The sequence below is a fragment of the Bos javanicus genome, chromosome 9 (genome assembly GCF_032452875.1).
Source record: "Bos javanicus breed banteng chromosome 9, ARS-OSU_banteng_1.0, whole genome shotgun sequence".
Lineage (NCBI taxonomy): Eukaryota > Metazoa > Chordata > Mammalia > Artiodactyla > Bovidae > Bos > Bos javanicus.
Window position 1 is genome coordinate 25,483,517 of NC_083876.1, and position 17,995 is coordinate 25,501,511.

Here is a 17,995-nt window from a genome sequence, read left to right on the forward strand (position 1 = left end):
ACTGTGTGATGCAGAAAAAAATGAAGAAAACAAAACTCTTTTGTAATTTCTGTACCCAGAGAAAACAAAAATCAGCCTACCGTTACAGATCCTCCTAGTCTGTTTTTCTATAAACTCATTATCATTTGTCATCCATTAACTTTTTGTTTCGACTTTCTGTTTTCCCTGGATTGTGTCTTTTATATGTGCGGGGAGCTGCCCATGAGAATGGGGTCCTTTGTCCGAAGGACACAGCTCTGGGAGCTGCCTCAGTCCTTGAGGGTTTGCTTGCAAACATAGCTCTCTGTCCCGCCACCCCAGAGATTAGGCGCTTATTTACTGCAGACACCTGGAGTTCTGGACAAACTTCTCACACACAGGGAAATGTTATCTGGTGTAAGAAATAATAACAGGGTGCCATTCCCATGCTCTCAAGATTTCTTGTGACTGTTTGTAAGATGTATAGGTCAACCAAGAAAAAATGTCAATTGTCTTGTCTTTCTCACACTTTTCTGTATAAATATAAGATGCTGAATAAAGTTGGTGTCAGACCGCTTCCCTTTGTGGAGACGTGTCTGAACCTCTCGACCCCATCTTTGTTGTAGAATTCTTTTGCCGTAGTTTCCTTTCTCAGCCCCGCCATGCACGTTCTCGGGACCTGATCAACTTTGCCGGCTGGCACCGGCATGTATGTATTCACCTTACACCTTGAAGTAGCAATTTCCAGGCCTTTCACCTGAAATTCAGACCCCTCTAAACAAATCTACTTGGTACCTCTAAAATAGCTCCAAACACATATTCACTATTTTCCTTCTTGAGTTTTCAAGTTTGCCAATTCTTGACTCTGTCCCTTTTCTCCTTCACACACTGTACCAAATAATGCTGTTTCTAGGAGCAAATTCTCTCCCTAGGGTTCTGTTTCTCCTCTGCCCCGGTCTCCAACCTGCCTTCAGGCTCACTTCCACCCACTGTCCTTAGATTTATCCTCTTAGAACAGAGAGTTACAGAGTTCCCTCAACGGCTTCCACAGATACAGGATAAAATCCAAATCCTTAATGTGGCTAGGGCTTTCGTGGTGGTTCAGTGGTAAAGAATCTGCCTGCCACTGCAGGAGATGCAGATTCGATCTCCGAGTTGGGAAGATCCCCTGGAGAAGGAAATGGCAACCCCCTCCAGTATTCTTTACCTGGGAAATCTCATGGACAGAGGAGGTTGGCGGGTCACAGTCCATGGGGTCGCAAAGAGGTGGACACAACTTAGCGCCTAAACAACAACAACAACAAATCTGGCTTACAAGATCCTCCCATTTTAGCATCGCTCCTCCCCAGACTGGTGCCATCAAAAGAACTTAAACCGGAATTACTTTTGACTTGAGTCTAAGCTCCACCTAGTGGTACAAGACAACATTTCTGGGTGGAAATACAGGGAATATGCCAAGTCCACCCCGTGAGATCAAGCAAACCTGCCAACACAGGCAGAGTAAGATGTGGAAAAGACAAGGAACCCTGGGACTCAATGGCCGACCTAGTGGTGTTCTGTAAGCACTGGGTTCTCCTAAGGAAATGCCTGAAACCTCCAAACCAGTTATTAGTGCCATTCTCGAAAGAAGATGAAAAGTTATAATGGCATCTCTTTAGTTATTGTCACCAAATAAAATCACAGGATAATTCTGAGTAAACTATTTTTTTGTTGCCTATATCCTTCCAGAATTTTCATGAAAGTCCAAACAATCACAGTATTCATTCATATGTGTATAATTCATCCACTCAATGCACATTTAAAGAGCACTTGGGAAGCAGATACTAACAAAGCTAATACAGGGTCTAATCCACACCAATCTACAAACAGGAAAGAAGGTAAGTAAACCCATGATGATAATACAGAAGGGAAATTTAACCTGTCCAGGGAAAGAGTGGGATTCCTGGAAGAAATGATGGCTGTGGCGGCTGGTGAAGTCTAATAAGAATTAAGTATGCAGACCTATAGCTGATTCATGTTTATGTTTGACAGAAAACAACAAAATTCTGTAAAGTAATTATCCTTCAATTAAAATATAAATAAATTTTTTTTAAATTAAGTAAAGAATAGAGCGAATAGTACTAAAGAGTCTCCTAATGAAGGTCAAAGTGAAAAAGTTGGCCTAAAACTCAACATTCAAAAAACTAAGATCATGGCATCTGGTCCCATCACTTCATGGCAAATAAATAAGGAAACAGTGACAGACTTTATTTTCTTGGGCTCCAAAATCACTGCAGACAGTGACTGCAGCCCTAAAATTTAAAGATGCTTGCTTCTTGGAAGAAAAGCTATGACAAATCTAGACAGTATTAAAAAGCAGAGACATCACTTTGCTGACAAAGGTCTATCTAGTCAAAGCTATGGTTTTTCAAGTGGTCGTGTATGGATGTGAGAGTGGGACTTATATAAAAACGGCTGAGTACCAAAGAATTGATGCTTTCGATCTGTGGTGTTGGAGAAGACTCTTGAGAGGCCCTTTGACTGCAAGGAGATCAAACCAGTCAATCCCAAAGGAAATCAACCCTGAATATTCAATAGAAGGACTGATGCTGAAGCTGAAGCTGCAATACTTTGGCCACCTGATGCGAAGAGCCAACTCACTTGAAAAGACCCTGAAGCTGGGAAAGATTGAGAGCAGGAGGAGAAGGGGGCAACAGAGGATGCGATGGTTGGATGGCATCACTGACTCAATGGACATGAGTTTGAGTAAACTCCATGAGTTGGTGATGGACAGGGAAGCCTGGTATGCTGCAGTTAATGGGGTAACAAAGAGTTGGACACAACAACTGAACAACAACAGAGTGAACGGTATTGTTTCAAAGTGCTACACACACCACAGAGTGCAGCACATTAAAAAGCTGGCCTAATGCATCAGCTGAAGTTAGTAGAGCATCATGAAAAGAGAAATCTCAATGGAAAGGACTCTGTCAGCTTCCTTCAGGGAACCTCTACAGAGCAAAATGTCTCGATTTTAAAATACTTTGTAAGCACCAGCATTTAACGTAGGATGAGAAGAGAGTGTTTTAAACTGTGTGACTGTAAAAACCACACATTTTCAAATGTCCAATGTGTGCACTGTAAAAGATGTGAGCAGCCATTTTGCTTACCCCTGTTTCTCTTTTTGAGATAATACTCAACACTGAAAATTTTAAGAGGGAGTTTATTAATCACACAGAAGTCTTTTTCAAAGCGTTTACAGTTACAGCTTTTTATAAAATGCTGGATGGCTTCAGATTAAAAGCAGGCAGGTATCTGTAGCAGGAAGCCTGTGCCTTTGTAGGAGCAATGTCAGCAAAACCTCACTTATAACCATCCCAATGGCAGCCCACCTGTATCTTTGATGAGAACTAGTAGAACGTTATATAAAACCCACAGACCAGATCTGTCCCCCGGTAACTGGCATTAACTGGGACCAAGTCTGGGGCCCTGTGGACCAAGTGCCTGCTACCAGCCCAGGTTTCATATACTGAACTGCAGTTCATTCTTAGAGACTTCCTTAGTGTTCTGAGCCTTGCAATCTTCAGTACACCGTAATCTGTGTCACATCAAGTTTCATTTCCTGGTTCCCTTTCTTTAGGGGGTTTCCCTGATGGCTTAGATGGCAAAGAATCTGCCTGCAATGCAAGAGACCTCTGAACATACTTCAGATCCTGCCTGTGACAGGATCAGGAGGCATGAGAAGGGTGGTAAAGTGAAACAGGAGTATGACCTCCATCACGCTAGACAAGTCACTGGTGCTAACACGAATGCAGATGCAACGATCATCTTCAGATGCTGTATGACACTGGATTCATCTTAAGAGGCCTCTTAACTACATCTTCCAAGTCATCATCGTCGTGGTCTTTTGTTTTTTTTAATCTAAGGATGCCAGGCCATGTCTCCTCCATTTCCTACTGCCTAGCTGATACCAAACTGTGCAGGCATTTCTACCAAGACTTCTATGGATATGTCTATAAACACTAAGAAAAATACTTCTCATACAGAGTATGTGACCATTATTTAATAAATAGTTATGAGCAGACACTATGTGCTAGGCACTGTGTTAGATGCTGGAAGATAAGATTAAATAAGACACATCAATCTTATTTAACTGTACTTCTCTTTATATAAGATTTTATCAATAAAACAAGGCCTGGCAGCACATAGAAGCTGCTCAATAAACTGTTACTATTGTATTGGGCTTCCCACCTGGCTCAATGCAGGAGCCTCAGAAGATGTAGGTGAGATCCCTGAGTCGGGAAGATCCCTTAGTGAAGGAAATGGCAATTCACACCAGTATATTTGCCTGGGAAATCCCATGGACAGAGGAGCTTGGTGGGCTGCAGTCCATGGGTTACAAAGAGTCAGACATGACTGAGCGCGCATGTGCAAGAGTAACAAATATTAAAGTCCTCAAGTTCCACCTCTCGCTCTCATTATTATTATATAGCATATTATAATATTATATGGGCTTCCCTGGTAGCTCAGATGGCAAAGAACCTGCCTGCAATGCAGGAGACCCAGGTTTGATCCCTGGGTTGGGAAGATACCCTGGGGAAGGGAACAGCAACCCACTCCAGTATTCTTGTCTGGAGAATGCCATGGACAGAGGAGCCTGGCGGGCTACAATCCATGGGGTCGCAAAGAGTTATACACGACTGAACAACTAACACTACACTGTTATATATAATCGAGTATATCATACTATCATATGATATACTATAACCAGTAACAAATTATCATCTTTTAAAAAATTACTATAGTTTTAAAATGAAAATACTGCAGAGTTGCCACCAATACTCACCAATACTATAATATCTCTTTAGTTCTGTACGCCTGATCTCCTTTAACTGATTACTTTTTCTCTTCTTTTTCTCATCAGTAATGTACTCCTCTTCCACAGCAATGTTGCACTTGTCTTGCTCTAAAATGACTTTACTGGCATCTTCTTTTCCAGAATGAGTCCTTGCAGCCATAGCTGAGGCTGTCTCTGCATTTTGTTTGGCTTGCTTTTTCTTTTTCAATCTAAGGGTGAGAAGGAAAAAATAGGAAAAACATTAGAAAAATAATTTGCTAGGAGAAATTATATTAATTTCATGCTATTGGGCTTTGAGAAACTAATTAACTGATACTGAAAACACTTTATATTATTGGGTTTTTTCCATTTTTGTTTATTTTTATATATTATTGTTAATTATACTTTCCTGTTATTTTTTCTTTTTTAATCACTTCAAAACTCTTTTATGGAGATCTGTGGCCTTTCCTCTGTTTTATGTCCTCAATATTTATATCTCAAAAACATCACTTGGAAATGCTTTAGACCTGAGGAAATACAAGATTCTTCTACAGGCTATAAGACATTGGGTATGTTTTTTATCAAAATGTACAGCTACTTTACTATCATGCCATTTTTAGTGTGTTGCTTTTTTAACTGTTTCTGGTCTCAAGGGTACCTTTAGCCTGATGAGCAAGCATATTTATAAAAAACAAATCCTTTATAATTGACTCACACACTGAATATAAAGGTTTGTCAAGGTGAGCTGGTTCAGATTTGAGTAATTCTTTTCCTTTATACCTAGTATAGTAGTAAGATAGTAGTAAGAAAGAGCTGAACTTCTTGGGATAGACAATGCCATAATGACAATATCAATTTAGTATAATTAAAAGCTGACTGATAACATTAACTTATTTGACATTTTCAACTTTTCACTCCTCAAAGACGTGTAAAAGGTTTAGCATAATTCACTGAAATCCAGTAACTCAAAATATTTTCCAGTTGACCTATCATTCTGATTTACTAACATGTCATTCTGTACTCACTGCTGCTGCTGCTGCTAAGTCACTTTAGTCGTGTCTGACTCTGTGCGACCCCAGAGACGGCAGCCCACCAGGCTCCCCCGTCCCTGGGACTCTCCAGGCAAGAACACTGGAGTGGGTTGCCATTTCCTCCGCCATGCATGAGAGTGAAAAGTGAAAGTGAAGTCGCTCAGTCAGGTCCGACTCTTCGAGACCCCATGGACTGCAGCCCACCAGGCTTCTCCGTCCATGGGATTTTCCAGGCAAGAGTACTGGAGTGGGGTCACTAGTCCTTCTTAAGAATGTTTTTACCTCCCAGAATGTAAAGAGTAAGGGCCTTGGCCTCTGCTGTGTGAGACAGGCTGGTCATATATAAACATTTTTAAAATTAGGACCCTTTTCCCCTCTTCTGTCGAGGCGCAGTCAGCTTTTTCACACACGTCTACTTCCTTTACTCCCTTGAGCATCTACACAAGTTGATGCTGGTCAATGGATGAGGAAATGTTTTGGGAAGAAAAGGCAATAACTAGGATCAGAAAGGGACAAAGTTTGATTTTATGCTGCTTTGCTCTGTAATGTTGGCCAAATCAATTTAACAGTTAAAGTCACTGAGGCTTGGCTATCTAATGCAATATTTTATCAGGATCAGTTGAAATAATATGTGTCAACAACAGAACACACACAAACAGTAGAATATACACAAACACAATTATATGATGACATGAGAACTAAGTATGGCATGGTATACAACACACTTAGCTTTTGAGATAACAGTCTCATGTTCTAACAAATATTTCAACTAGGCTGTCATTCATTGAACACTGAGCAGGCAAGTTCTTAGATTTTCACTGGCTAATAAATAAGTATATGGCATAAGAGAAAGCACAGCTATAAAAAAAAATCATAGATGGATATACTCCCCATCTCTGAGTTTAGCTATCTCTTTAGGTTTACTTGTTAACAAACAAACAAAACAAGAATACAATCTAAATAAAATTGGAAACTCATAAAAAAGGAATTATACCCAATAAACATATTTTTATTTTGTACCCTCACATCTTAAACTGCTTTTTTTCAGGTAAAACAGTATGTAGCTCTTTGCAAAGGTAAGTCAGATAATGCTCCTAATAAAACAATTTCTTGATCAAGATTTCTGTATGAGGTTGAAATTAATACGCAGTGGTGGCTTCCCTGATGGGTCAGTGGTAACAGAATCCACCTGCCAATGCAGGAGATGAAGGTTCCGTCCCTGGGTGGGGAAGATCCCCTGGAGAAGGAAATGGCAATTCACTCCAGTATTCTTGCCGGGAGACTCCCATGGACAGAGGAGCCTGGTGGGTTACAGTTCAAAGGGTCACAAAGAGCTGGACATGACTGAGCACGCATGCACAACCTAGGTATCACACAGAGATCAGTTCTTTGCTTAGGGAGGTCTATGCAGGCAGCTGGTCTCTGTATCCAGAAGGACATGCTAATCTTCTTCTGATATATTGGTTTAACAAAAACATGCCTGAGATGAATGTTACTGCCCACTTCCTAAAATGATTCCTTCCGGGGAGGAGAGAAAAGAGATTTCCAAAATTAGTTCTTTGCAGCCTGAGATAGTTGCTGCTGCTTAATCTTCTGAATTTTGCCACTGTAAGTTGATCTAAATGTCCTCATTTCACTGTTCCCATTATAATTAAACTCACTCAGATCTAGGGCACATGTTTTGATGAACAGCAGCACTGTTTGGGGACATCTCATTAGAGACTGTTTTTCACAGGTGGAAATAACAAAATGGGATACATTGTTTCATTCACTTTCCCCCTTTTCCACACAGACCTTTACTGTCAAGCCATAGAGACAAACATATTGATAGTTCAAAAAAAAAAGCTACATAATAGCAATACCAAACTTGCATAACAGAAGACAGAGTACAATTTAACACTTCGGTGATTTTACAATCAGTTACATCTTTTGTTCTGACTAGAGAACTAGGGGAACTTGCTTATCTGGAGGTTATAAATACGACTGGAGCATTCTGACCTTGTAACTGGAAATCATACTATGAGTTCTGGAAGCCCACTGTAAAATCCTTCTTCAAAGCATGGAAATACATTTTTAACATTTACCTAAGGGGGAATAAAAAGAAAGGCAAAATCGTTGTCTGAGAAGGCCTTACAAATAGCTATGACAAGAAGAGAAGCAAAAGGCAAAGGAGAAAAGGAAAGATATTCCCATTTGAATGCAGAATTCCAAAGAGCAGCAAGGAGAGATAAGAAAGCCTCCCTCAGCGATCAGTGAAAAGAAATAGAGGAAAACAACAGAATGGGAAAGACTAGAGATCTCTTCAAGAAAATTAGAGATACCAAGGGAACATTTCACGCAAAGATGGGCACAATAAAGGACAGAAATGCTATGGACCTAACAGAAGCAGAAGATATTAAGAAGAATAAACAAGAATGGTGGCAAGAATAAACAGAAGAACTATACAAAAAAGATCTTCACAATCCAGATAATCACGATGGTGTGATCACTCATCTAGAGCCAGACATCCTGGAATGTGAAGTCAAGTGGGCCTTAGAAAGCATCACTACAAACAAAGCTAGTGGAGGTGATGGAATTCCAGTTGAGCTCTTTCAAATCCTAAAAGATGATGCTGTGAAAGTGCTGCACTCAATATGCCAGCAAACTTGGAAAACTCAGCAGTGGCCACAGGACTGGAAACAGTCAGCTTTCACTCCAATCCCAAAGAAAGGCAATGCCAAAGAATGCTCCCAATTGCACTCATCTCACACGCTAGTAAAGTAGTGCTCAAAATTCTCAAAGCCAGGCTTCAACAATATGTGAACTGTGAACTTCCAGATGTTCAAGCTGGTTTTAGAAAAGGAAGAGGAACCAGAGATCAAATTGCTCACATTCTCTGGATCATCGAAAAAGCAATAGTGTTCCAGAAAAACATCTACTTCTGCTTTATTGACTATGCCAAAGCCTTTGACTGTGTGGATCATCACAAACTGTGGAAAATTCTTCAAGAGACAGGAATACCAGACCACCTGACTTGCCTCTTGAGAAATCTGTATGCAGGTGAGGAAGCAACAGTTAGAACTGGACATGGAACAGACTGGTTCCAAATCGGGAAAGGAGTACATCAAGGCTGTATATAGTTACCCTGCTTATTTAACTTATACGCAGAGTACATCATGAGAAATGCCTGGGCTGGACGAAGCACAAGCTGGAATCAAGATTGCTGGGAGAAATATCAATAACCTCAGATATGCAGATGACACCACACTTATGGCAGAAAGCGAAAAAGAACTAAAGAGCCTCTTGATGAAAGTGAAAGAGAAGAGTGAAAAAGTTGGCTTAACACTCAACGTTCAGAAAACTAAGATCATGGCATCTGGTCCCATCACTTCATGGCAAATACATGGGGAAACAGTGGAAACAGTGTCAGACTTTATTTTTTTGGGCTCCAAAATCACTGCAGATGGTGACTGCAGCCATGAAATTAAAAGACCCTTACTCCTTGGAAGGAAAGTTATGACCAACCTAGACAGCATATTCAAAAGCAGAGACATTACTTTGTCAACAAAGGTCCGTCTAGTCAAGGCTATGTTTTTTCCAGTAGTCATGTATGGATGTGAGAGTTGGACTATAAAGAAAGCTGAGCACTGAAGAATTGAAGCTTTTGAACTGTGGTGTTGGAGAAGACTCTTGAGAGTCCCTTGGACTGCAAGGAGATCCAACCAATCCATTCTGAAGGAGATCAGCCCTCGGTGTTCATTGGAAGGACTGAAGCTGAAACTCCAATACTTTGGCCACCTAATGCAAAGAACTGACTCATTGGAAAGGACCCCGATGCTTGGAAAGACTGAAGGCTGGAGAAGGGGACGACAGAGGATGAGATGGTTGGATGGCATCACCGACTCAATGGACATGAGTTTGTGACATGAAGAGTTTGTGACTCTCCTCCGGGAGTTGGCGACAGACAGGGAGGCCTGGTGAGCTGCAGTCTATGGGGTCACAAAGAGTCAGACACGACTGAGGCACTGAACTGAACTGAACTGAACTGAAGGGGGAATAATTGCCAATCTGATAAATGTGGTATAGTTAATGCTATTCAAACATTCCTTTTCATGACTTTTTATCTTTGAGGCCTTTCCTTTTGTTCTTCAAATCAACATCACTGCAAGACATTCCCACAGAAGGGTTCTGTTCTCACTAAATTAAGGTAAACTGGAAACAAAAAGTTCTACAAGAAAATAAACTCCCTTTATTTCACCAAGGCTTTTTCAATGACCCTAAATGTAAACATTTACATGGTGGACTAAAAAAATTATCTGGCAAATTATCTTAAACAGATAGCTGATTGAAAATAATGAAACATGGTTAACATCTAATGGCTGTGAATGTGGGGAAAAAAACCCTAAAAACCAAAAAACCTCTTGTAATGCTCTATTTGTCTTAAAAAAATAAATAAATAAAAGGCCACAATGACATAAAACGAGTGTTTATTCCTACATCTCCTGTCACTGCTGCAACCCAGCCCGGTCAATTCTGTTTCCTGAATCTCTCCTTCTCCAGTTCACCTCCTCCTCTTGGTCTCAGCTCCCACAGAATGATTTTAGGCTTGTATTATCTCTCTGACTGTTTTTTTACAATATAATTTATTCTCTGTTTTACTATGAACATAATGCATTTCATACTAGTAAATTTTTAAAATGCAGCAAAGTAAAAACAAAGAACTCTAAGATGAAATGCTAACACTGAGAAGCAATCATTGCTTGGGGGAGAAAAGGAAACTAGGGGCAATTAGACTAAGTCAGACTTTCCCCAAGGGCAGAGGAGTGAGGCGCTGTGGCTTACCGTCAGGGTTCTGAGCTTCTTATAGGTACCTTCCTATAAAGGAGTATTAAAGGACTGTATAGAAAATAGATAAACAAGGGCCTACTGTATAGCACAGGGAAGTATATTCAATATCTTATAATAATCTAAAGTGGAAAAGAATCTGAAAAATTATTTATTTGTATATATAACTAAATCCATTCCCTTCTCATTAGAAGGAAATGGCAAACCACTTCAGTATTCTTACCTTGAGAACCCCAAGAACAGTATGAAAAGGCAAAATGAAAGGATACTGAAAGAGGAACTCCCCAGGTTGGTAGGGGCCCAATATGCTACTGGAGATCAGTGGAGAAATAACTCCAGAAAGAATAAAGGGAAGGAGCCAAAGCAAAAACAATACGCAGTTGTGGAGGTGACTGGTGATAGAAGCAAGGTCCAATGCTGTAAAGAGCAATATTGCATAGGAACCTGGAATGTCAGGTCCATGAATCAAGGCAAATTGGAAGTGGTCAAACAGGAGATGGCAAGAGTGAACGTCGACATTCTAGGAATCAGTGAACTACAATGGACTGGAATGGGTGAATTTAACTCAGATGACCATTATATCTACTACTGTGGGCAGGAATCCCTTAGAAGAAATGGAGTAGCCATCATGGTCAACAAAAGAGTCCAAAATGCAGTACTTGCATGCAATCTCAAAAACGACAGAATGATCGCTGTTCGTTTCCAAAGCAAACCATTCAATATCACGGTAATTCAAGTCTATGCCCCAACCAGTAAGGCTGAAGAAGCTGAAGCTGAACGGTTCTATGAAGACCTACAAGACCTTTTAGAACTAACACCCAAAAAAGATGTCCTTTTCATTATAGGGGACTGGAATGCAAAAGTAGGAAGTCAAGAAACACCTGGAGTAACAGGCAAATTTGGCTTTGTATTATGGAGTGAAGCAGGGCAAAGGCTAATAGAGTTTTGCCAAGAGAACGCACTGGTCACAGCAAACACCCTCTTCCAACAACACAAGAGAAGACTCTACACATGGACATCACCAGATGGTCAACACCGAAATCAGATTGATTATATTCTTTGCAGCCAAAGATGGAGAAGCTCTATACAGTCAACAAAAACAAGACCAGGAGCTGACTGTGGCTCAGATCATGAACGCCTTATTGCCAAATTCAGACTGAAATTGAAGAAAATAGGGAAAACCACTAGACCATTCAGGTATGACCTAAATCAAATCCCTTATGATTATACAGTGGAAGTGAGAAATAGATTTAAGGGACTAGATCTGATAGATAGAGTGCCTGAAAACTATGGACAGAGGTTTGTGACACTGTACAGGAGACAGGGATCAAGACCATCCCCAAGAAATGCAAAAAAGCAAAATGGCTCTCTGAGGAGGCCTTACAAATAGCTGTGAAAAGAAGAGAAAAGAAAAGCAAAGGAGAAAAGGAAAGATATTCCCATTTGAATGCAGAATTCCAAACAATAGCAAGGAGAGATAAGAAAGCCTTCCTCACAGATCAATGCAAAGAAATAGAGGGAAACAACAGAATGGGAAAGACTAGAGATCTCTTCAAGAAAATTAGAGATACCAAGGGAACATTTCACGCAAAGATGGGCTCAATAAAGGACAGAAATGGTATGGACATAACAGAAGCGGAAGATATTAAGAAGAGGTGGCAAGAATACACAGAAGAACTGTACAAAAAAGATCTTCACAGTCCAGATAATCACGATGGTGTGATCACTCATCTAGAGTCAGACATTCTGGAATGTGAAGTCAAGTGGGCCTTAGAAAGCATGACTATGAACAAAGCTAGTGGAGGTGATGGAATTCCAGTTGAGCTATTTCAAATCTGGAAAGATGATGCTGTGAAAGTGCTGCACTCAATATGCCAGCAAATTTGGAAAACTCAGCAGTGGCCACAGGACTGGAAACGGTCAGTTTTCACTCCAATCCCAAAGAAAGGCAATGCCAAAGAATGCTCAAACTACCTCACAATTGCACTCATCTCACACGCTAGTAAAGTAGTGCTCAAAACTCTCCAAGCCAGGCTTCAGCAATAAGTGAACCAGGAACTTCCAGATGTTCAAGCTGATTTTAGAAAAGGCAGAGGAACCAGAGATCAAATTGCCAACATCCACTGGATCATTGAAAAAGCAAGAGAATTCCAAAAAAACATCTACTTCTGCTTTCTTGACTATGCCAAAGCCTTTGACTGTGTGGATCACAGTAAACTGTGGAAAATTCTGAAAGAGATGGGAATACCAGACCACCTGACCTGCCTCTTGAGAAATCTGTATGCAGGTGAGGAAGCAACAGTTAGAACTGGACATGGAACAACAGACTGGTTCCAAATAGGAAAAGGAGTACGTCAAGGCTGTATATTGTCACCCTGCTTATTTAACTTCTATGCAGAGTACATCATGAGAAACGCTGGGCTGGACGAAGCACAAGCTGGAATCAAGATTGTTGGGAGAAATATCAATAACCTCAGATATGCAGATGACACCACCCTTATAGCAGAAAGTGAAGAGGAACTAAAAAGCCTCTTGATGAAAGTGAAAGAGGAGAGTGAAAAAGTTGGCTTAACACTCAACATTCAGAAAACGAAGATCATGGCATCTGGTCCCATCACTTCATGGCAAATAGATGGGGAAACAGTGGAAACAGTGTCAGACTTTATTTGGGGGGCTCCAAAATCACTGCAGATGGTGACTGCAGCCATGAGATTAAAAGACGCTTACTTCTTGGAAGGAAAGTTATGACCCACCTAGACAGCATATTAAAAAGCAGAGACATTACTTTGCCAACAAAGGTCCGTCTAGTCAAGGCTATGGCTTTTCCGGTGGTCACGTATGGATGTGAGAGTTGGACTGTGAAGAAAGCTGAGCGCAGAAGAATTGATGCCTTTGAACTGTGGTGTTGGAGAAGACTCCTGCAAGTCCCTTGGACTTCAAGGAGATCCAACCAGTCCATCCTAAAGGAGATCAGCCCTGGGTGTTCATTGGAAGGACTGATGCTAAGGCTGAAACTCCAATACTTTGGCCACCTCACGTAAAGAGTTGACTCATTGGAAAAGACCTTGATGCTGGGAGGGATTGAGGGCAGGAGGAGAAGGGGACAACAGAGGATGAGATGGCTGGATGGCATCACTGACTCGATGGACGTGAGTTTGAGAGAACTCCAAGTGTTGGTGATGGACAGGGAGGCCTGGAGTGCTGAGATTCATGGGGTCTCAAAGAGTCAGACACGACTGAGACTGAACTAACTACTATAACTGAATTACTTTGTTGTACACATGAAACTAATACAACATTGTAAATTAACTACAATCTTTTTGAAAAAGGAATATTGAAGGGCTTTTTTGGAGTCTTTTGGCTCTTTTTACATTAAAATTGTGTGCATTTGTAAGACATATGCACACCTCATTTTTTCCCTGCTCATATCCTAACCCAGAGCTAAAGAAATAAAGTGATACTGTGAAAGAAAGCATTTTTAGTAGCTCAGTAAAAACCGTTCCCTCCGACATTTTTTCCTTTACTAAAGGAAATACGTTCAGAGCACTGGCAGCCATCAATGTCAAGGACCTAGAGCAAGTTCCTTTCTTTGTCTCTGCAAGAGGTCTCCTGTGTTGTTTGCTGACTTCCAGGGGAATGCAACAAAAATGCTCCTTTGGAGAGGAGCACCAAATGGAGAGAGGAGGCTTTCATTTGCAATAGAGTGAAAGCTTCATGAGGGCAGGGGTTTGTCCAGGTTTTATTAAATGCCATATTCCAAGGGTCTATGCATTAAACATTAGCTCGTCAATAAATACTTCTTGAATCAATAAGTGGATAAATGAGGTCATGTTTTGATTTGTCTGAGAGTTGCTCTCCTACAAATATGCCATTTCACAGCTTTGATTAGCAATGTGTTCTCAAAAATAAACTCTCATGTCTTGATCTATTGGTAAATTACTAACTTGCTCAATTCTTCAGTTTCTTTTCTGTAATACAGCCCAACTTAGAGGAATATGAGAAATAAATGTGAAAAATCATCCAAGAGCCTTTTATCACCAAATTACTATTTCCAAAAGTTGAGGGCTATTGTACATACAGCATTGATATTTAAACTCTTTTTTATTAAATCTAATACAAAAATGTTTATTTGATATTATGTTATCCTAAGTTGCTTCAATCATGTCCAATTGTTTGTGACCCCGTGGACTGTAGCCCACTAGGCTCCTCTGTCCATGGAATTCTCCAGGCAAGAATACTGGAATTGGTTGCCACTCCCTTCTACAGGGGATAGTCTCAACCCAGGAATCGAACCCAGATCGCCTGCATTGCAAGCAGATTCTTTACTGTGAGCTACCAGGAAAGCCCCCTCTCTTTATCTAGATACTGAAAAAGAAAATATATTAGCCATATATAATTAAAAATATATTAAATAGACTTCTTTCATTAATTTTAAATTAGTGGTTCTCTATGACTCTTACTTAATCCCACAATTTGAGGTCCATGTGTTTCTATAAAAAGCGTCATAGACAAAATATAGTAAAAATTTAAATAAAAAAATTTAAATTCAGTTCTTGAGTTATAAGAGCCATATTTTAAAACCTGAACATGGGAATTCCCTGGCGATCCAGTGGTTAGGACTCTGCCCTTTCACTGAAGGTTTACTCCCTGGTCAAGGAACTAAGATCATGCAAGCCATAGGTACGGAAAAAACAAAAAACCCTATTCGCAAGAGACAAAGAGTGAAGATAGAAATGTTTTCATATTTAAAGCTTATTGAGTATATGCATACAATACAAGATCTACAGTTCAGTTCAGTTCCTCAGTCGTGTCCAACTCTGTGACCCAATGGACTGCAGCACACCAGGCCTCCCTGTCCATCACCAACTCCCAGAGTCCACCCAAACCCATGTCCATTGAGTTGGTGAGGCCATCCAACCATCTCATCCTCTGTCATCTAAGGGTACAACAAAAAATTTGGTGACTTTCTAGCAAAAGAAAGGTAAAAGTTGTGGGGAAAGAAAGTAAAAAAAAAAAATAAACTCTTTTTTATATTTTACGTACAATAGCTAGTCAATAAAATTTTTAATATTTAGTCTTTGAAGTCTCCTTCCTACAATAATTTAACTCATATATATTATAAGATTTTAAAACCTGAATTTACTTTTTAAAAAAGATTATCATGAAAAGTTTGAAAGAACTTTTTTCCTAACAGCAAGCACTACTGAGGTGACTAATGAATCAGGCACTGTGTTACAAACTTTCCAAATATCACCCTATCCTCATAAAAATATCATAAATCCTCATAAATATCCTCATAAATATCATCCTATCCTCCAGTGAGGAAGGCAGTCTTAGCTCCATGTTACAGATAAGAAAAGGACAGCTGAGAAAAATTAGGGCCACTTTGCAAGGTCACAGGGCTTCGTTAAGTTGTGGAACAGGAATTCACAAGGCCATAGAGCCTCTAAGACCTCTCCTGAAAGTATTCTATGGCAAATGTATATATACTGCGACTTTCAAATCCACTGGACTTTGGAAATTCTCGGAACTACTTGGGGAAGAATGGTCTGGCAATCTAGTAGGCTACAATGGAGAAACGTACTCACGGGAAGGAAAGAGTTAGGTTCTGGGCTTGGCTATCTCATAATCAGTCATGACCCTCTTTGGAAATAAGATAAACGCTCTAGGACTTCTAAGGTAAACAAAAGCAAGAGGTTGACAAGATTTTCAAGGTCTGTCTGGCTCTAACAGTTGGCTGAGATTTAGGAAATGTGCTAACACTATTTTTGAGGTTAAAAAAAAAATCTTCTCTTAAATCCAAACTAAACCTTCCTAAGAGTCTGCACTTCCTTGTGCTCCCTCATATCCGATGACATCTTCCTTCCACTACAGCGCCTTCAGCCCTGGAAAAATCCAGAGGTCAAGAAAGAACACCTTTTGTACACAAAGGATGTTTAAAAACAATAACAAAAATAAAACTAAAAAATTTTTAAAGGCAAAGAGGCTCTGTTCTACAGTTTGGAGCTAATAGCTCCATGAAGAAAAGTAGAAAATGAGAAAATGGACCAGCCACAGAAGCAATATAATTTTTTTCTTGTACTTTTTTTACTTTTTTACTTTTTCTTTCATTTTTTAACTTTTCTTAAGCAAACCCTTTGGTGTCTCATTTCATCTAGTTACAGGTGAAGAGGGGATAAGATTTGGTCTGTGGAACTCCAGAGAACATATTAATGAGCTATAGGAAGTCACAGAGAAATAAACATTCGGTCAGGGTAAAGGTCTAACAGAGCAATCTAATAATGGAACCGGCTGCGTCACAAAGAAGGGAACTCCCTGCCACTGGAAGTATTCAAGCAGGACAGGTCCCAGTTGTGACCTCCCAAACCACAAGGAATAACCCTGTGTATTTTTTTAATTGGGATATAATTGACATATAAGTTTCAGGTGTACAACATAATGACTCAGTAGATATATATATATAGTGAAATGACAACTATAATGTCTAGTTAATATCTATCAGCATGCATAGCTACAAATTTTTTAGTCTGATAACAACTTTTAAGATCTACTCTCTTAGTAACTTGCAGATATACAATAGAGTACTATTAACTATAGTTACCAGGCTACACATTATATCCACAGAACTCACTTTATAACTGGAAGTGTGTACCTTTTTGACAACCTTCACCCATTTCGCCCATCCTGCAATACAGCCTTCTTTAATACAAGTATTTCTCCTCAAAATTCCTTCCACAGGGAAGTAAGAGTATTAACATAAAAGATATAGATGTGTTATTATTGCCTTTAAAAAGTCATAGAACAGTATGATCAGTTCAGTTCAGTCACAGTCATGTCTGACTCTACGACCCCATAGACTGCAGTACACCAGGCCTCCCTGTCCATCATGAACTCCCAGAGTTTACACAGACTCATGTCCATTGAGTTGGTGATGCCATCCAACCATCTCATCCTCTGTGGTCCCCTTCTCCTACCACCTTCAATCTTTCCCAGCAACAGGGTCTTTTCCACTGAGTCAGTTCTTAGCGTCAGGTGGCCAAAGTATTGGAGTTTCAGCTTCAACATCAGTCCTTCCAGTGAACACCCAGGACTGATCTCCTTTAGGATGGACTGGTTGGATCTCCTTGCAGTCCAAGGGACTCTCAAGAGTCTTCTCTAACACCACAGTTCAAAAGCATCAATTCGTCGGCACTCAGCTTTCTTCACAGTCCAAGTCTCACATCCATACATGACCACGGGAAAAACCATAGCCTTGACTAGACGGACCTTTGTTGGCAAAGTATGACCTTATTTTTGTGAAATAAAACAAAAAAAAAAATAGAAGAAAACCCTCCAAGACCAACAACTATTCCATTTAGTTATATATATA

At 40.1% G+C, this 17,995-nt stretch overlaps 1 protein-coding gene across 10 annotated transcripts in view; it reads right to left on the reverse strand.

Annotated features, from left to right (window-relative positions):
* The window catches only part of NCOA7 (nuclear receptor coactivator 7), a 161,889-nt gene that overhangs the window by 78,717 nt on the left and 65,177 nt on the right, over window positions 1–17,995 (reverse strand). For 9 of the 10 annotated variants that reach the window (XM_061427360.1, XM_061427355.1, XM_061427358.1 and 6 more), the window contains one exon: window positions 4,781–5,001. In XM_061427360.1, coding sequence (XP_061283344.1) covers window positions 4,781–4,952 — 172 coding nt within the window. In that variant the 5' untranslated portion in view covers window positions 4,953–5,001. Of the gene's footprint in view, window positions 1–1,165; window positions 2,007–4,780; window positions 5,002–17,995 lie in introns of those variants that run through there. The other variant, XM_061427362.1, reaches the window with a different exon arrangement.